General features: G+C 54.6%; 1 protein-coding gene across 1 annotated transcript in view; it reads right to left on the minus strand.

Annotated features, from left to right (window-relative positions):
* The window catches only part of ANTXRL (ANTXR like), a 50,916-nt gene that overhangs the window by 4,971 nt on the left and 25,609 nt on the right, over window positions 1–20,336 (minus strand). The window contains exons 10-17 of the mRNA XM_075935709.1: window positions 19,946–20,044; window positions 19,086–19,155; window positions 16,968–17,046; window positions 12,240–12,335; window positions 11,736–11,774; window positions 10,226–10,324; window positions 8,491–8,658; window positions 7,107–7,187 (exon numbers count right to left, since the gene is read on the minus strand). Coding sequence (XP_075791824.1) covers window positions 7,107–7,187; window positions 8,491–8,658; window positions 10,226–10,324; window positions 11,736–11,774; window positions 12,240–12,335; window positions 16,968–17,046; window positions 19,086–19,155; window positions 19,946–20,044 — 731 coding nt within the window. The remainder of the gene's footprint in view (window positions 1–7,106; window positions 7,188–8,490; window positions 8,659–10,225; window positions 10,325–11,735; window positions 11,775–12,239; window positions 12,336–16,967; window positions 17,047–19,085; window positions 19,156–19,945; window positions 20,045–20,336) is intronic.

Raw genomic sequence — 20,336 nt, forward strand, 5'->3', positions numbered from 1 at the left:
TGATCATCTAGTCTGACCCCCTGCACAGTGCAGTCTCTTCCGATCCGTTTTTGCGCCAAAAAAAGCTGTGTGGATGTTTCCTTTTTGCGCCAAAACCTCTTTTTGCGCAAGATCCGTATGCCTCCCGGGACGTTTCCGTTGTGCGCAAAAAGGAAACGTCCACACTGCTTGTTTTGGCGCAAAAACGGATCGGAAGAGAATATGCAAATGACGCGCCAGAAAACGCTAATCCGTGCTTCATTTGCATTGCCTCTTCCAGCAACGCTTGGTGTGTAGACAAAGCCTCAGAGATGAACCAAACTATACAGGGTCACGAGGTAAAACCCACTTCCTCAGATGCGTTGGAGTGGAACAGAATCCAAGAGATATGTAACAGCAAAAGCAGCTCCCTGTCACTTGTAGGACCCGTGTTAATGAGGAAAATTAAGTGGGCAGGAAGTATCCCAAGCATAGCTTTTGTGACAGGCTCAACCCAAACACACAGCAGGATTTTAACCTGCGAGTTTTGGCTGCCCTTCCTCACCCCCAAACATCAGCCTCAAATGGGTGCACGTGTATGCTCAAAAGAGGGCCCAGAAATCAGCCTGCGTAACTTTCCCTTCAGTGAAAGTGACCGGAGACATCCCGGAGCTGCCAGACTCTTTGACGCGTCCGACAGCTGGAAAGTGGAAAGGCCACGCATCACGTTGTGTCATGAAAAATACGGCTGGGTCTGGAGTTTGACAGAGCGCGACCGGGGTGATCGATGGATGGGCCGTGACATCGCCTCACAACAGATTATCGGCGCGCGCCTCCAATCGCAGCTGGCACCCAGCGATCGGCTCCTGCAACAGCAAATTCTTCCCAGCACATGCCGCAGCCATCCACAGATCAAAGCCGAGCAGCTGCCGTGCTCTGGGTTGACAGCCCAGACAGAGTGCGAGGAGCAAAGAATCACTGTGGATCAATCATGCTTTGCCCCCTCCTGAGATCTCAACGTGCTTTCCCGGCACTCGCAAGCTGTGATCCAACAAGTGGTGCCCACGGGCTTACTTCTGTGGGCAAGGGTTACGCACGTGAGTAAGGGCGGCAGACAGAGTTCCCTGGCAGCTGAGCGCTCGAGCGAGATGCTGGTGCCGCCCAACTGATTAGCAGAGCACCCATAGCCAGCAGCCTCTGTTTCTAGTGCTGGTGCACATCTGCACATGCCTTGGTGCATACAATAAAATGTATTCCACACATGAATGGCGAAAAGTAGAGGGCACATTAGTTGCAGAACCCATCCTGCTGATGACTGATGGGCACCAATTTGGAAATAATTATTAGCAATTAACTCTTGGTCCTTCTATAGAAGCTTTCACTCACCCGGTCCTAAGTGCCTCCTAAGCCTCCCACTGCCACATAAGCACTGTACAGATGGGGAAACTGAGGCAGACAGCAGTGAAAGACAACCATTCAAAAAGCAACTGCGCAGCTGGGGCAGTGAGGCCAGGACACCTGGGTCCCTGTAATGAGGGGCACCCACCACTTTAGTGGGTGGGGGGGACTTGGCCCCTTTGTAAGCCACCCCCAAGACGAACTCTGCTACTAACGTTCCCAAGATTTCAGGCCCCTGTTAGGGATTCACTCGAATTCCCACCAGGAGTCAGTGGCTAAGCACAGAAGAGAACGCCGGAGTTCTGTCTGTCAGTGATTATAATCCTAGGCAGCCCAGCTTTGATGCCCTGGAAGCGTTCCTCTGATTTTGAGGAATGAGAAAAATTCCAGGCTCCATTCAGCTTTCCGGTTCTCCGACCGAGTCCGTCGCCCCCCTTTTCCCCTGGGAAGAGCCTTGAACTTGCAAACCACCGGGGAAGGGTCCCTGGCTCACAGCTGACGGACCCGGGGGCTCACCGGCAGTGTGATGGGGCAGGATGCCTGCCGTCAAGTGTCAGATTTCACTTCCCGGGGAGTCATTTTCAGGGACAACAATCAGCTCCTTTTCTGAAAGCGTCAAGGCCCCAGAGCCGGCGGGCGGGGAAAGAATGCCGCTTTTTTCAGCGCAGGGTTTTGGCAAACCAAGCTGCGGAACATTTCCTGGCATAGGATCTGCTGAACTGCAAACCAGGGCGGATTTGCTGAAGTCGGCCCTGAACGGGGGCACCCCGCCTTCATCCCCATGCAGAGGGGGGGCGGGGAGCCGACATCTATAGCTCCCTGCCCCCGCTCGGGAAGGCAGGCCCATACTGCCAGCAGGGGGGGGAAGGAGGGAGATTGGCTCCTGCATTGGGCTCTGTGCAGATGCAGGAGACTGGAAGGGGGTGGGAATAACTGTGCTCCAACCACTAGGCCCTCCAGTCCCCCTCCCCCACACACACACTCTGATCTCCTCCTGGATAGCAGCACTATTAGGCTGGCACAGGCAACAGACGAGTACATATCCAGGGGCTCAGGTTGGACTGCACTCAGACAGCTGCGCTGCCCCCAAATCCACTTCTATTTGTAGTGCTCTTGGTAGAGCAGTGATACCATGGGGTACGTCTCTACGAGCTGGGAATCACACGCTTGGCTCCAAGCACAGACAACACCCAGGAGGAAGAATGGATTTGGAAAACTGGAAAAACACACCTTTGTGTTGCTCACCAGAAAGGACGACACGAGATCAGGTCCCCCCAGCAGAGTCTTATTAACGAAAGAACGTTGTGGGGAATTTGGATGCTTATTGTAAATGTAAAACAAAATGCAAAACCCGCTTTCCTTTTTGAGTTCAGATCCCAGTGTGTCACCCAGCCCAGTGGCCAGAAACTCACCCCACCTGCAGTTTCTTAGATCTCTGGCAAACAGACGCCTTCCATCTTCCTTCAAAGTCAGAAGAACATAAGAACGGCCACAGTGGGTCAGACCAAAGGTCAATTCAGCCCAGTACCTTGTCTGCCGACAGTGGGCAAGGCCAGGTGTCCCAGAGGGAGTGAACCAAACAGGTGATGATCAAGCGATCTCTCTCCTGCCATCCATCTCCACTCTCTGACAAACAGAGGCTGGGGACACCATTCCTTACCCATCCTGGCTAAGAGCCATTAATGGACTTAACCTCCATGAATTTATTTAGTTCTCTTTTAAACCCTGTTACAGTCCTAGCCTTCACAACCTCCTCAGGCAAGGAGTTCCACAGATTGACTATGCGCTGTGTGAAGAAGAACGTCCTTTTATTTGTTTTAAACCTGCTGCCCATTCGTTTCATTTGGTGGCTCCTAGTTCTTATATTATGGGAACAAGTAAATAACTTTTCTTTATTCACTTTCTCCACACCACTCATGATTTCATAGACCTCAATCCTATCCCCCCTTAGTCTCCTCTTTTCCAAGCTGAAAAGTCCCAGTCTCTTTAATCTCTCCTCATATGGGACCCGTTCCAAACCCCTCATCATTTTAGTTGCCCTTCTCTGAACCTTTTCTAATGCCTGAGTCTGAGCAGGTTTTGTGCATTCAAGACACACCACCAGGATTCCAGCTGGTCACAAAACACAGCAGTGCCACACCCCACACCTCCCAAAATCACAAGGCCGGCTAAAAAACCATGACTTTTTTTTAAACACTAATACACATTGTGTTCTTTTTGCCTGCTGTCAGGGCTTGTGTGTTCAAGCATTTTCCCACCACCAGGGCTATGTCTAGACTGCAGGCTTCTTTCGAAAGAGCCTCTTTCGAAAGATCGCGTCTAGACTGCAGGCGGATCTTTCGAAAGAGAAATCCGCTTTTTCGAAAGAGAGCACCCAGCGAGTCTGGATGCTCTCTTTCGAAGACGGCCTCTTTACATTGAAGAACGCCTTCTTTCGAAAGAGGAACTTTCGAAAGAAGGCGTTCTTCCTCGTGAAATGAGGTTTACCACCATCGAAAGAAAAGCCGCGTTCTTTCGAAATAATTTCAAAAGAACGCGGCTTGAGTCTGGACGCAGGGGAAGTTTTTTCGGGAAAAGGCTACTTTTCCCGAAAAAACCCCTGAGTCTGGACACGGCCCAGGAGGGCGCGAGAAATGTCTCCCTTTTAAAAAAAAATAATCAAGATTCTTACATAACCACTTGACTCCGGGAGCTAGGCCCAAAGAAAAACACCCACTATGGCGAGGCTTGGGTTAAAACCATGAGTGGGCAACACAGCGAAAAGTGGGGAAGGAGCGGCGAATGGGAAAAATGCCGACATGATTTTTTTATCCCCTTTTTTGCAGAGGGGGGCAGGAATCGGTCAAAAGTCCTGTGCAAAACTTCCACATTTGGAAATTTCAGACCCATTCCAACCCTGGTTCCCGGGAAGCCCCATCCGATGAGCCGGGGGAAAACGAAATGAGAAAATCCGTCTAGCCTTGCCACTGAGCCTGTGCGAAACTGATCATGTCTCCTTCCAGAGGCTGGCCCGGGTGAGGTTAAAAGCCTGCTATTCACTCAGAGCTAATGGGGTTATTCTTTTCGCTTGCAGGCAGAGGTTCACACACATGAAAGGCCCTGCAACCCTGCAATCTCTTCAGATCAGGGTCTATATTTTTGCCCAGGGACCCCATCTCATCGGGGGCTTGTAGGAGCTCCCGAATACAAGTAACGCCCAACAGCATAGCTCCCGGCACTGCTGGCTCTGGACTGAAAAGCAACTTCTGCCAGCGCCTTTTTCGGAAAACAGAACCATGCCCTGTCATCTTCTTGCTTCCCTTTCAATATTCTTCAGTGAGCGTTAATTTCACAGCCCGTAGAACAGAGATGAGCCTTATTCTTCCGCTGAATGTAACTCAATGGGATTCTTTCCAGCCTATTTCCCCAGATGCACGGTTGATTTTCTAATGTCCCCCCGAACACAGCGATCTCTCGGCTCGCTCCATTTGAAATCGCCTCTTTGCTCAGTTCTGTGCCTCTTGCACACGGCAGGGTTGTGGGCGAGTAACTGAGAATCCCTGTTTTCAGGCACCGCCTCGCAGGTTTCCTGACTGCTCTGACAGTGGCCGGACTGTGCTCGGCATGGATAGAAACCCCTCGCCGTACAATGTGCCTGCTATCAAAATACAGCTGGGCCTCAATCGCCTATTCACCAGCCCAGGGCTGCGCTTAAGGAGTAAATAAGAGACTCTAGTGAATCCCAGGGCAGGCAGAGATCTCAGGAGACACTGAGTCCAGCCTCCAGCCCAAAGCAGGACCTGCCCTGACGCAATCAACTCGGCCAGGGCTTTGTCAAGCCAGGACTTAAACATCTCTAGGGATGGAGACTCCACCCCCGCCCTAGGGAACCCAGCCCAGCGCTTCACCACCCGCCTAGGGAAACAGCTTTTCCTAACATCCAACCTAGACCTCCCCCACTGCAACTTGAGCCAATTGCTCCTCGTTCTGTCATCTGCCCCCACTGAGAACAGCCTCTCGCCAGCCTCTTGGGAACCTCCCTTCAGGAAGTTGCAGGCTGCTCTCAAATCCCCCCTTGCTCTTCTGCAGACTGAACAAGCCCAAATCCCTCAGCCTCTCCCCGTAGGTCATATGCTCCAGCCTCCTCATCATTTTGGTCGCCCTCCGCTGGACCCTCTCCAATGCGTCCACATCCTTTCTGTAGTGGGGGGCCCAGAACTGGACACAATACTCCAGATGTGGCCTCACCAGAGCTGAATAAAGGGGAATAATCATTTCTCTGGATCTGCTGGCAATGCTCCTCCTAATGCAACCCCAATCTGCCGTTAGCCTGCTTGGCTACCAGCGGCCACAGCCACTTGCTGGTTGCTACAGCACGGATGCAGCTCCATCGCAGCTGCCAGCCAGATGCTCCCACCGGGAGCTGGGGGGCTGAGACCCAGGGCTCCTGGCCAGAGAGAGGCACAGAAAGGAACAGGAGCAGCTTCCGTCTTCTCCCCACCGTCCATCTCCAGCTCCGTGGCACAAACCCAAATGTGGTTCCGCTTCCGCCAAAGCAATCGGCAGGGATCCGCAGCCCCCGCCGTGGAGGCAGATCCCCCCGGCGATAAAGCCCGTAGCCTCACATTTCCCGGGTTCTCGGTACAAAAGTCGTATCCGCGCCCGCAAAGACGAGCCGTGGATCGCCGCATTCACACCCAGGGATGCGATACCCGGGGCTATGTGGCAGATATCCGTGGATTTGCAGGGCTCCACAAACCCAGATCAGAGGGCGGGAGGGCCCAGGTGAGAAGGATACAATGTCTGGGCAACGCTTCCCCCCAGATTCCCGACAGAGCCGGTAGTACTAGACCAGGTCCTGATGGTGCTTGGAGCCTGACGAAACTGCTGCCACCTAAACCAGGAGGCTGCCTGCAGGCATGGGGCATCTGGGCCAACAGCCTTGGCTAGTGGAAGATCTGGGGATGGGAAGTTCCTGTCACTTCCCCAGGGAGAAAACCCATGAGAGCCAACCTCCCCAGCGTGGCTCTCCCCTGCAGAGGAGCCGTGCCCGATGGGAAAGTCCGCCAGAACACAACAGGAGTGAAACTGATGGAGTCCTTCTAGAAATGCGCTGGAACCAGATCTGCAGCCTGGCACAGCTGTGACTCTCACTCCCGGCAGACGGAGCCCATGGAACGGCCCAACGCCGGAGATCCCGGCTCCGGCATTGTAAAGCCACGTCTGGGTGGCAGCAGGGAATTGCGCCCTGCCCTAGAATCCCCGGAAAAGTTCTCTGTTCAGTGATTGGGAATGTTCCCAGAAGGGCGGGGCTCTGGCGTGATTTATGATTTCTCATTTAATTCTGCTGCTGCGTGGGTAAGGCGCTTTGTGAGCCGTCAGCCCGCCGGCTACGCTGCCCACTCACAGCGGACCCCGCCGGCCTCTTCGCGAGCCCAACCGGAGAAGCCCCACACCGGCTTCCAGGGCCTCTCGGCTTGCAGCGGCCAAGGCAAGACGCAGCCTGGGGAAGCAGCAGCTGTCAAAAGAAGGAATCTGCCTCTTCGCGCAAACCGGTCCCTACCTGCGTCTGCTCAAAGGCCAGGGCGGCAGTGACCAGGCACAAGGGACAATCTATTTACACAGATGCCACTGCCAACATTTTAGCTCATTCCAAAACCTGGGGACCTAGTGATGGGTTTCACCCTCAGGGTAATCCAGAGAGGGACGCGGGGGAAAAAATGAGCATTACTGCCGAGAATCGACATGGCGGTGCATCCGTGACGGCTTACCTTATCCCCTGGCTGCGGCCTCATAAGAGAGACGTGGTCGTAGCCTCGGCGAACCAGCGCCCACAACGCGTCCAGCTTGCCCTGGAATCAGAAAAACATGACATGGCCCACAGTGCTGCAGAGAACAACATGAAACTGAACGACAGTCGGCGTGCTGGGGTATTACCGCGTTTCACCGGCGGCCCCCGGACTGGCCTGCAGGCCGCCGCTCGCTGTAGACTTGTTATTATCTGTCGGTGTATTTATAGCACAGCCATCTCTGAAAACTGGAGTGCCTCGGGGCCCAGCCAGTGCGCACAACGGAACAAATCCACGTGCCTGGAGTTCCCGCGAGGATGCATCGGGCTTAATCTGAGCAATGAACAGAGACCGGCAGGTGCAGCTAGGTGCAGGCGGTTAGACGGCGTTCAGAACTAGCCAAGAACCAAAGACCCTTGTGGTAAATCTAAGGATGGGCAACCCCATAAAAGACAGGACAGTAAATCTGGCACAGAGATGCATCCAAAAGATGAGCTGTTAGACAATCCTGATAGCAGGGCTGTAACTGGGTAACTGGTCAGCATTCCCTTTACCGGATGATGCTAACTGGCAATTGATTAACCGGTGGTCCATGGGAAAGGGGCCACTCCAGCCTGGCCAGGCCTGCTGCGCCACGCTGGGCTGGAACGGCTCTCCGCACGCAGGATCCTGGTGACACAATTAAATGTACCACTTCACCGGTTAACTGGGATTTGACACCCCTGCTTCGTAACACCCTGAAATTCACTAGCCCTCCAATGGACGATCTCAGTGCACGACACGGACATCAATGAACCAAGCCTGGGCGTTAAAGATGCAGCAGCAGCAGCAACGGGGCCAGGTTAGAGTTTAAAAGTCTTTTGAAAGTTAGAGGCACCGGAGTCCCCCTGATTTCAGTGGCGCGTTTGCAAAGCCTTCTGAGGAACTTTTTCCTCTGCTGGGGCCTGAAGACTTACAAATCTGACCCAAATTGACTTGGCCAAGGCCCGCAAGGGGGTTTTGGCACAGCTGAGCAGGCAGAGCGCTGAAATCCACGGGTCCCAGTCCAGGGCCAGAACCACAAGGCTGTCCTTCCCACCTCCTCCACATCCCCTGCCCCCTTGGCCGTGCCTTGCTGGGCTGCTGCTGTCCTGAGAACAGATCCTGGGATCTCCTGCCGGAACCCCGGGGCAGAAAAAGAGGTGAAAGCTGCCACCCAAGTCTTCGCTGCCTGCTGAGAGGTCCCAGAAATGGACGCAGGTTCGGGGACACCTACGAAGTTCTCCCACCCCACGGCCGGCCACGAGAAATGTCGAATTAAGGAACCCACGGCGTGCTCACGTGCCCCCCCCCCCACCGGTTTAAAGCTGCCGTGCAGATGCATTACCTTGATGGGAGCGTACCACTTCCTCTGCGACGGTGGCTTCCTCGCATGGGGTTTCTTCGGCTTGGGCTCCCACGGCTCGTACTCCTGCTCCGGCAATTTGATGACGGCATTTTTGGGCTTCTCGAGTTTGGCCCCTTCTTCTGTCGAGCCTTTGCCTCCCCACCTCACCTGACGGGGGAAGAACACATGGTGGATGCAGAACTGTCCGTGAGCACGGCCGGCAGACGTCTTAACCAGCCACTTCTAGTTTCTCTCAGCGCCTGTGAAACAGGCACCCAGATCTCGGGGAGACCGGACCTCCTGGAGAGCAAAATGACGGTCACAACAGCCCATCATGACACACAGCCACCAACGAGTGAGCCGGGAGAATCCCCTAATTAATTACCAACATGCTCCATAAAGAGGAAATGTCAAAAAATCAGTTCCCCACCCAACCTCCCAGACAGGTGTTTCGCCAGCAGGCTCCTTTCCTCTGTATCTTTACTTGGACGAAACCTTGGGTCATCAGATGCATGTTACACTAGACTCTGAGGGTACGTCTAGACTACAGGCTTTTGTCAACAGAAGTTTTGTTGACAGATACTGTTGACAAAACTTCTGTTGACAGAGCGTCTAGACGACATCCAGTTCTGTCGACAAAGCAACATGACAGTGTAGACGCAATAACGCCTTCTGGCGACAGAACTCTGGCAACAAAAGATATTATTCCTTGCCGAATGAGGTTTACCGCCGTCAACAAAACTGCTCAGTTCTGCCGACGTTATGTCGACAGAACTCAGCGGCAGTGTAGACGCAGATATAGTTTTGTCGATAAAAGTCCACCTTTGTCGACAAAACCCTGTAGTCTAGACACGCCCTGAAGGTCATGAGACATACCCTATCCACGTTCCAGAGTTAACGAACCTCCCCTGAAAACAGCCGGGCAGAAATCTGCTGGAGCCTGCGTCTTCTAGCAACACGAATGCCACCAATGGTCACTTGATGGTGGGGGAGTAGCTAACATTCTTGGGTGGTCTCCACCCAATTGCCCCACGCTGAGGGCCCTCTAGGCCAGAGGTGAGGAAGGCATCCAGGAACGAGGAAGAGCCCTGAAAGGTTGGTTTGAGTTGTGGCTTTCAGCCAGGGTTGGCACGGTCACTAGATCAGGTTCCTCGGCAAAGGGTTCTGCATAGCTGCGTCCGAGAGGGCTGTCTTGGATGGTTTGGACACAACATCTTGCAGGGGGGTAGATGAGATGACCCTTCCTGTCCCTCCTAACCCTGGGCTCCAACTGGAGCTGAGTCCATGCATGCAAGGGCAGAATTTGCCCTGCGTGTCTGCGCTCTGACAGTGCATCAGCTTTCACTGCCTGCTTGTCACTCCCCGACCCCTGGGGCTAAGGAGCAATTGCTTCTCTTCCATTTGGCCAATTAGCTCTGGCCACTCAGCTGCGATAAATTGGCCTCGCTCCACCGAAGTCATAGGGCGAGACCCACGGACACCATCGGAGGAGCTGACCCAACAAACGGACGGGTCCTAATCCCATCTCTCCGCCGACAATCTTGCCCTCACTAATAATTCCAGACACCGTTAATTGCACGCTGCGGCAGCTGGATGGCTGGAGATGCCTCCTAATTAAAACAATAGCCTGTCCCATTATGCTCACGCTCTCAAAAGAATGGGAAAAAGGCCTCGCCGTGATTTGCCAGGAACGGTTCTGTCCACAGCAGCTCAGGAATCAAAAAGGGCCGGGTACCTCCATCCGCTTAATCCCACCAACGCCTCTGCCTCCGTAATAAGATGCATCCACGGTCGGCCACTTTTTCTTGGGCAATCCGTCTTCATCATCCGAATCCTGCGGGAAAGAGAGAGCGGACGCTGTTCATGGACACTGCCTGGGAAGCGAACGTCCTACGGTCCTCCCCCGGCTATGGGTTGACGGAGAACAAAAGTCTCTTGTCTCCACAGCTGCAGTGTTTCCGAGAGAAACCGAAGCCGACGGTCGGTTCGCGTCTCTCTTCGGGCTGCTTTTATATACAGGCAGACACGCACAAAGCGGCAAAAAGCACAACCGGCTTTAAGGGGGACGACCCAGGGGAGATGAATTGTACATTATTCTGGGCTCGCGGCTCTGTTCCAATCGAATGTGACTGCCACTTAACCCAGCGAAACCCTTTATTAGCTGTGCTTTCGGCACCGCAGAAAAGGGCATCTCTGTGAACTCCCTAACACGCACGCCGGCCTGTGCTTTCCTCACGGTTGCACCCAGCTCACGCCGCAACCTGTCACGTCTGGCACTGGATTCTGTACCTTCGGGGGGCTGGGGTGTCGGGGGCTTGCTCTGCCCATTCTAAAAACGGGGGTTGGGGTGGTTTTTTAAACAAACCCAAAATGTGAAGGAGTCCAGATCTGGGTTAGCTCTTTCCTGGCTTAGCCTCATGCCGTGCTGGGGAAGATCTTGCATGCACCTCCCTGGAGACATGTCGGGGGATCGTCCACTGAGGTAAATTAGGGCAGTTTCGCTGCCTCCGATGCAATTTACCTCAGCGGAGGAGCACGGCACTGATTTCAGCGGAGCGGGGCCGACGGTCTGACCCGGACGCCTGTTGCGGGGGCAGAGAATGCGTAGGTTCAGTCAGATCTCTCCACAATACCCCCTCAGCACCTCCGGGCCTCACACGTTAAATTGCCACAGAGGACAAATCACAGGCTTCCAGAGACGGTAAAGGTTGCCCTCGGCAACCTCAAAATGGCTGCTGTGGAGGTCTGCCAAGCTCCAGCACGTGCGCAGCCGAGAGCCGCCTGTTGGTGCGAGGGAGGCCGTCGTGTGTGCCACAGAGGAACACCGTGCGTGAGGAGCTGGCACCTCCCCTCACCTGAATTTAGGGCCCCATCGTGCCTACCCACCGCGAGGCCCAACCCTACGCTCAAGAGCCTTGTCCCACCTTCTCGCCTTCCTCGGGCTGCATTCCCATTGAGAGCAATGGTTATTTTGCCCGAGCAAGGACAGCAGCACTGGGCCCAGTGTCTTCGCAGCTTAGGAAACACTCGTGTGTGATTCTCGAGGCATCTTGCTGGGGGTTATGCAGGTATTTTTCCACGGATGAAGAGCACAACGACCTGGAGCTATCGATAACCCTCGCCTGACCCTGGAGACAGGCTTTCTCTGCCTCGGGGGTGTTGTTATGACTCTCCCCACGTCCCTAGCCTGGGTGCTATATTGCAGCGGCTGCAGACCGCAGTCAAATGAAAAATAAAATACTTACAGGCTCTGGGGGTGGTGGAGGAGGCGGTTCCTTGATGACCTGGGACACACAGGCAACGGAAAGAATCAAAGATACATCTTGTATCCCTGTGGCTGCCCATGCCCCTGCTCTGTCATCTCTGTCCCCCTGTGCTCACAGTACAGGCCGATGCAGAGGGATTTGATTTTTATCGGTAAATGTCGGCAAGCGTCTGTTACGCTCCACACAAACACACTCACAGGGCGACCACATGGGTACACAGCGTTCAAGAGGTGGACATCCCATGCGTTTAGGAAGAGCAAAGCTCTTAATCACCCATGTCAATTCCAGCATGTACTGAAGTCCCCCAAAGCCGACTAACTAGACACACGTTTTATGTGCTTTGCTGAACGGGGGCCTTACAGGCAGGCCAGTTTCTCGCCTAAGAGGAACGAAATTCAAGTCAGCTCCTTTCGCTGGAGCATCTTCCCGTCTACTCCCTCCAGCTTCGGAAACCAAGTCAGGAAGTTCAACGTCGGTACTCACCACCGTGCAGCACAAAGGCCAGAACCACCAGAGCAGCACCAAGGCCAGCAACAGGAACAGAATTAAGAGCACGATGAAAAGGATCGTCCCACTGAGCTGCAAACAAGACAGATCCGGGTTATAATCATTCGCCGCGTGTTTGGCAGGCGACCGCCTGCAGGCTGCACTGCTAGCCCTGGATAGGGGAGCCGGATGGCTTCTCTACAGGTTTCAATCAGATTGCACAAAGACTACAGAATGCACCACGATTGTTGTGGGGACTGGCTTCTACGCTCAGGGACATGAGTTCATATTTCGAGCCCGGAGACAGGCCGGCCTCCCTGTTCGGCTCATGTGTGCCTCTCATTAGCTAAAAGGCATGGATGGGCTTATCCTCCATCCATTTATTTAGCTCTTTTTTGAACCCTGGTTTTCACAACATCCTCTGGCAGGGAGTTCCACAGGTTGACTGCGCGCTGCAAGAAGAGAAACTTCCTTTTATTGATTTTAAACCTGCTACCTATTCATTTCATTTGGTGACCCCTAGTTCTTATGTGCTCATGTGTGCCTCTCATTGGCTTCAAGAGGATTCAAGCGCGCAGCCAAGCGCGCTCCTGAATCAGGACCTAAGGATGGGATCTGGAAGACAACATGCCCCGGTGTCTCCAGAGGGGTGTTATGCCTGATTTCAGACTGCAGGGTCCCAGGGCGGATGCTCCAGCAAGCAGCTAGCCATGCCTGGCTGTATCTTCCGATCCCCAAGGAGTTATCTGCGCTAATGGGCCATATTGCTAGGGTGCTCCTGGACTGTGCGTTAGGAGCAGATGGCAGGTTTGACTGCCGTCTGACGGCCATCTTTGGAACACGATTTCTTTCGGGTCTTCAATCTGCTCCCCGATAGAGACACGTTCCAGCCTTTGGCAGGTCGCCCGGTCAAGTGTGCAGCTCCCCTGGCCTTTGCGGGTTTCTCAGGAAGGTCCTGCAAAACCAGTCACTCCCTGTTGCCCTCGGCAGATTTGCTGTAATAAAACACTCTCCCCGGACCTGGGCCCTTTAAATCACCGCCGGAGCCCCAGGTGTCACTGAAGAGTTGGTGGGGAAGGCTAGCTCCAGCCACGCCCCTTCCACATCAGGCTCCACCCCTTCTGCCTGAGGACCCGCCCCTTCCCGGAGCACAGAGCCAGACTCCCACACACTTTACCCAGGGGCCCAGCAATTGCCGCCCTCCACAACTCTTCCTAAGTGACACCACACAGGCCCCGGTGACAACCTCTTCATGGAACAAAGAGCCTTTTCGACAAAAAAAACCCCTCAAACGCTTGCTGCCAGATGGAATGGTGCATGCTGGGATGTGTAGTTCCCAAGGGCTGCCTCGGGCTGGCTGAGGATGATAAGAGCAGGCAGTAAAACGTTAGCTCTGCTGCCCTCATGACCCCATTACCTGCGCTACTGGAAACCGTCTCACAGCCCGCTCCATGACACGCGCGGGTCTCAGCCTCAGAAGGGCAGCAGGGCCAGCCGGCTTGAGCGCGAAATGGAAGAGGGACGAGGAGCAAATTCGAGATGAGGAAGGAGGAGGAGCAGCGGGAGAGATTGCGAGCGGCTGGAAAAAAGACTGAGCCGGCAGGATACGGTTTGGCGAGCCCAGACAGCGTGCGGGGAGAATGGAAGGAGAACCAATGCCAGGGCAGGCTTGCGTGGTGCTGAAATCCACGAGGTTTGCCTCGTGAAAACGCTCATCTGCATATTGAATGAACGAGACGGACCGGCTCGCAGCTGGCGCACCCTCACGTTAAGAGGGGTTCATTTTTTTTAATTGTATCCTTTGGTATATATGGTTGTGACTATTTTCTTCCACTATTTGATCTGAGGAAGTGGGTCTGGCCCACGAAAGCTCATCACCTAATAAACCATCTTGTTAGTCTTTAAAGTGCTACATAGTCCTGCATTTTGTTGAGGGGAGTGAGAATAGCTTCTCGAGGGTATTATTTGCTTTCTCCGCAGTAGACCGTAATGCAGGGGTGGGGGAACTTTTAGGGTCGGGGGCCACTGACCCACAGAAAAATCAAATCAGGGGCTACACACCAGGGAGAAGCAAAGAAAAAGAGCCCCAAGCCCCCCAAAACACAAAAAAATACCCCAAACCCTCATGGACATGGCCCCTGACTCAGAAAGAGACAGACACTCCCCAGGAAAATTGATTGCGTGTGGTCCGGCCCTACGCTGGAGGGGGGAGCCCTAAATCCGCCTCGAAATGCCCCCTTTGTCTCCAGGCGTCAGGACTTGCAGACTCCGGGCTCCTGGAACAGGCTGCTGTTCCCGCCAGTAGGAGCTCAGAAGCGCCGGGCCCCGAGAGGCTAAAACGCCTCCGTGCCAGGATCCCCACCGTAGCAGGACGCGACGCTCAACGGCGACGGCAGACAGAGCGGAGAGGCAAGCCAGGGCTCACACAGCAGCCGGGAGCCAGGGGAGGACAGCGAAGCAAAGGCACTTACTGTACAGAAAAGGACAGAGGAGTCGGCTGAGCGCGAGGGCCGAGGAGGCCGGCTGGCTGCCGTTCCCAGCAAAGGGAGAGAAAGGAAGCAGAAGGCTCCTCTAAAACGATAAAGAAAGAACAGGCAGCGGAGATTTTGCCCTACGTCCTGGCCAAGAGCGGGCCAGGTTCCGATTTCAGGGTGCGGGGCTGCCGCGTTCCTCCGCTCGGGTCCACGCTGCCAGTGACTTTGCAGTGCCTGGTGAGAAGAGCCAGACTGACAGCCGCGGAGACAGCGGGGATCGGCTTGCCCCCGGGGGACGGCAAGGCAGCCTGGGTGAGCTGATCTGCAGGGTCATTAGACGCGCAGGCAGCCCCGGGACCTGAATGCACAGTGAGTTCCAAGCCACTCTCTGTCCCCGACTCGGCGCTGGGCCTGTCACTGCAAAGGGTGTTGCGGCGGCAGCCCCAGGAAGGTTTTGAAGAGGCCACGGGTGTAAAACTCAGGCTGACTGGGTGTAAAATCCCCACCTCGTTGCAATTCTCACAACCTTTGGAGGGAGCCGAGGGACTAGGTGAAACGGCAAAAATATCCCGGCTTTGTTCCAAGCGACTAAACACAGTGATTTTCCCAGCTGGCTTGCTGAAAAATTCAGACGCCTTCGCCTTGGGGATTTTCGCCCCTGTTCTATCCATGGCCTCCAGAGGGGCCTGGTGCAGGAATCTCCGCTTAACCACAAGACCGCAGACATCCACCTGCTCCAATAGCCGTCAGGCGGTACCGCTACCAACCCTCCAGTCATCCTGTCGCTTCGACTCATGGGCCAGATCCTCTCCTGGGCGACGTCGAGACTGGCATGATTTTCCGCAAATGCTTTTAACTGAAAAGTTTTCCATTAAACGCATTTGCGGAAAAGAGCATCTAGATTGGCACGGGCGCTTTTCCGCAAAAGCACTTTTTGTGGAAAAGCGTCCGTGCCAATCTAGACGCGCTTTTGCGCAAAAAAGCCCCGATCGCCATTTTCGCCATCGGGGCTTTTTTGCGCAAAACAAATCTGAGCTGTCTACGCTGGCCCTCTTGCGCAAAAGGACTTGTGCCCGAACGGGAGCAGCATAGTATTTCCGCAAGAAGCACTGATTTCTTACACGAGATCGTCAGTGCTCTTGTGGAAATTCAAGCGGCCAGTGTAGACAGCTGGCAAGTTTTTCCGCAAAAGCAGGTGCTTTTGCAGAAAAACTTGCCAGTCTAGACACAACCCTGGTGTAAACCGATGCAGCGCCACTGGCTCTGCGGATTTATACCAGCTGGGCATGCAGCCTGCTCTGCCTCCCGAGGTGCAGCGCTCAGCTCACTCAGCACCTTGGGGGACAGCTTAGCTTGGATTACGCGAGGACTTCTAAAATTCATCCTCCCTAAGAGGTCACCTGGGGCTGGTGACTCCTGTCCAGCTCCCCCATCATGCACTGACGCCAGGCTGACGTCAGCCGCGGAGAAGCCTCGGATCTCTCGCCCTCTGTGGCGTAGCGGGGGGCTGTCTGCTCTGTAACCCGGGTCCCCCTGCGCTGGGATGTGTGATTCCCTCTGACTCACCCACATGTGTATTAACCCAGACACCTAGGCTCATCCGAGGAGACAACAGGGGATTCCCAGGGGGGAGAGACAAAGGGAGAGAGGTGGAGAGCAACAGGAGGCTTCGGGGGAAGGGTCCTTTGCTGGCTGGGAAACAGGAGGGAGTGAGCCGAAACTGGGGGCTGGAGGTCTAGGGGGGCGATGGACCCCCTAACCCAGGCGATCTGAGGTATCCTGGCCCAGACTCCTGTACCAATATCACGTCTGTGCTGTGCTGTATCCTGGAGAAGCAATAAACCCTCAATTCTACTGGCTGGTAGAATCTGTTCTTGCTGCAGACGGTGCAGGATCGCTGTCATACCCTCTCCCAGAAATCTCTCCCTGGGGTGCATGACAGAAGTGCCCGTCAAGGGAAAGCCCATCTCGTCATGTTGGGCTTCTGTCCCTTTACGATCCCTCCCATGCAGGCCTGGAAGGCCACCCCTGGCCCGTTCCAGCTGCCAACACCTAGAGACTGGGAACTGGGCAGGGGGATGGATGATGAACAGCGGTGGGCCACCAATATGATCCTGGTCTCCCTTATCACGTAAATCGGTCGTGATCCGTGCACGGGCTGCGATCACTGACGTGCCGCGCTCGGCCAGCCCTTCCCGGAGAGCAGCCCTGGCGTTCCAAGCTGCGGCCAGTGGCTCCTCCACATACTTACACACTGCGTGCTGGTGATGCTGACCGAGCTGGAGATGAACGTCAGCCCGCTGTTCATGCTGACTTGGAGGAAAACCACCCTAAAGCACAAACAGATGCATTTCCTTTTAGTGTCATCTTTATACCCACTGCTCCCCTTCTTCCGGGCCATTAGCTCCCGCACGCACGTCCTGCCCGGCTCGACGGCTGCAGGGCCTCACCTGCATCTGGCAGTTTGCTTGCCCCAAAGTCACCGTCTTTATGCGGGTTAACCTGAGCGGGGGCATATGTTCTCTAGTAAGAGACTCCACTGTCCTCGGGGGGCCCAGGGCTCTACTTCAGTGGCTGCGGATGCTACAGCTCAGACATTTGCAAGACGATCTGTGCTAAACCGGGAAGCTACCGGTGTAAGTTGCAGTAAGTACAGCGTGGGGTCGCGCTGGGCGCTCTGTTTCACAGGGATACACCCGAACAACGCCACGGACATTCCCTGGATTCACACCCGGGGGGCTGAACACACAGTCTGGTCCGAGGGCGTGTTCTCCGCTCGCACACTTTGTTTTTGACACACACCAGAGTAGCACCCGTCCCTAGAAATCTAGTTCTGCCGGGCTTAAACCCCACCCAGCCACGTAAATACTTCCCTAGCCGGACCTGAGCACCCATGGGGCTGCAGGGGGGTAAGACAGAGCACAAATCAACCCAACTTTAATGGGGGGCTGGGTAATAAAACAAACTGCATCGTTGGAGGGAGCAGAGTGGATCCAAAAGCACGAAACTTGATACAGAAATAAAGCCACGTGCAAGCCACCCCGCCTCTCTTCGGGGCAGACTTTTCAAATTGGCTTGAAATTCAATCCCAGCTCCAACATAGCCAGCCCTCTGACTCTGCCCTGGCTGCGTTCTCCACCATGCAATGCAGGCGGGGTTCGTGGCACTACACGACGAGATGGGAATCGAATCTTGGGCCGTTCGTGCAAAGCTGTGCAAAAGATCTCAGAGGTGCAGGGGCCTGCGCAGACCTCTCCTTCCGCTTCTCCTGGGGTTGGCTGGTCGGACGGTGTAATCTGAGAGCAGAAAGCTCCCAAGTATTACCTGGTTTGACCCTGCAACCGCAGATTACACCAGGTACCATGGGAACCATGAAAATCCGCCCACTTTGGCAAACCTATCAGCGCCCTCTGGGGCTTGGCTTCAAATTTGATAACCGTTGGCTGCGGGGGCCCACGCCTGTCAGACGGAGCTGAGACGGGGGGTTCACTGCAGCGTGGTTGGGCTCCGAGGACACAGAATGTTACCAGCGGACCCAGATGCAATGCTCTGCCCATGTGATTAGGTGACACATCACAGGGTCAAGCACCTGAATCCTGTCCCCCCAGCACAGAACGGCCAGACTGGGTCAGACCAAAGGTCCATCTAGCCCAGCGTCCTGTCTGCTGACAGTGGCCAATGTCAGGTTTCCCCAGAGGGAGTGAAAAGACCAGGGAATCATCCCCTGTCACCCATTCCCAGCCCCTGACTAACAGAGGCTAATAGCCATTGATGGACCTATCTCCATGAAAGTATCTAGTCCTTTTTTTGAACCCTGTTAAAATCCTGGTCTTCATAACACCCTCTGGCAAGGAGTTCCACAGGTTGACCATGCGCTGCCGGAAGAAAAACTTCCTTTGGTTGGTTCTAAACCGTCTGCCTGTTCATTTCATGTGGCAACTCCTAGTTATGTTATGACAACAAGTACATAACTTTGCCTTGTTCACTTTCTGCATTCCTGTCGTGATTTTATAGACCTCTACCATATCCCCCCTTAGCCACCTCTTTTCTAAGCTGAAAAGCCCAAGTCCTTTCAATCTCTCTTCAGATGGGACCCGTTCCAAACCCCTCATCATTTTTGTTGCCCTTTCCGGAACCTTGTCCAAGGCCAATAGATCTTTTTGAGAAGAGGCGGCCACCTCTGCATGCAGTATTCAAGATGCGGGCGTCCTATAGATTTGCAGAGAGGCAATACGATATTCTTTGTCTTAGTCTCTATCTCTTTTTTAATGATTCCCAGCATTCCGTTTGCTTTTCTGACGGCTTAAATCTCCCACTGATCCCCCAGCCAACGCCCGCTCTCCTTCAGCCCTCACAGAGCTGCACTTACTGTCCAACGTCGTCTATGACCGGCGCAGGGCACAGCAAGTAGGTGTCTTGGACAATGGTCGGCTTTTCATCTGGAAGGAAACGAGACAGAGGGTCACGTACAGGAAGGGTGGCGTCTCCCACCCGGAGGGGTGCTGTTGACATCAATGAGAGCTGCAGGTGCAGGATCCGGCCCAGCGTGGGCCTAGTTCACAGCAGGGCCTGCCTTCCTTGTCATTCCATGTCGCCATGGCGCTATCGCCCAGGGCACCCTCAGGACGGGGCCCCTTGATGGCTGGCTGAGGATTGGGCCCTTTGCATGCCGCGTTGTTGGAGTTTGGTTGCCCCCCTTGGGGACAGGGTATGGGAAGGTCACATCTTTGACTGCGCAACCCCTGGATTGTGTCTCTCGCCAACAGAGACTGGGGCACACACAGAGGCGACCTCGCCCTCCGCGTCTCTCTAACATGCGCCTTGTCCCTCTAGCCGTCCCTTTCCAATCACATCCTCTATTTTCTATCCTAGTGACCATTCCAAGCACCCCCGTGCGGGCACGTCTCGGAGCGCAGCATCCCAGGGTCAGGACAGCAACGGTTATAATGGAGGGTCATTTCCCGTCTCACGGGCCGGAGCTGAGCAAATGAAACCACCTCCGGTGCAGCAAGGATGAAAGTCACCCCAGGCAGAGATTCAGCATGAACCCTGGACCCTCAGTGACCCCCAGGCGTTGGGATGACGTGGGATGAATTTCACCCTCAGTGCGGGACTGGGGTCCTAATGAAAGCCCCCCAAAGTCAAAGCAAAGACTTGCCTCGATGCCAAGAGGAACGAGGCCAGGCCTGTGCGTAATTTATAGGCCCAATATCCCCCCCGTCAACTTACTGATCGTGATGGTGTCATTAATCTTGAAGCTGCAGAGAACTTGATCGATGTTTCTCGCGTGATAAAAGCCGTTGCCTCTCACCACAACCTGAAAGGCTTCTGCAAGGGGAAGTAAGAACGAACGTCGAGAAACGGCCAACCTTTTCCCCACCCCTTCCCACCATGGCCTTTCATTCTAATCCCCGGTCTGAAGTGTGACGTGACAGCAGCTCTTTTTGCTCTTTAACTCTGCCCCGGCTCTTCTAAATAGCTACGCTTTCCTGCGGTAAGAACCCCAAACCCTGCCAGGGTCGCTAGTGCAGACCAGAGACTTAAAGACCACTGCTGTAACAGAGTGGGGGAGGTTTTCTTAGCCCCCCAAGGGATATTTGCTTGCAACATTCTCACCCCT

This window comes from Pelodiscus sinensis, chromosome 8, assembly GCF_049634645.1.
Source record: "Pelodiscus sinensis isolate JC-2024 chromosome 8, ASM4963464v1, whole genome shotgun sequence".
NCBI classification, from domain to species: Eukaryota; Metazoa; Chordata; order Testudines; family Trionychidae; genus Pelodiscus; species Pelodiscus sinensis.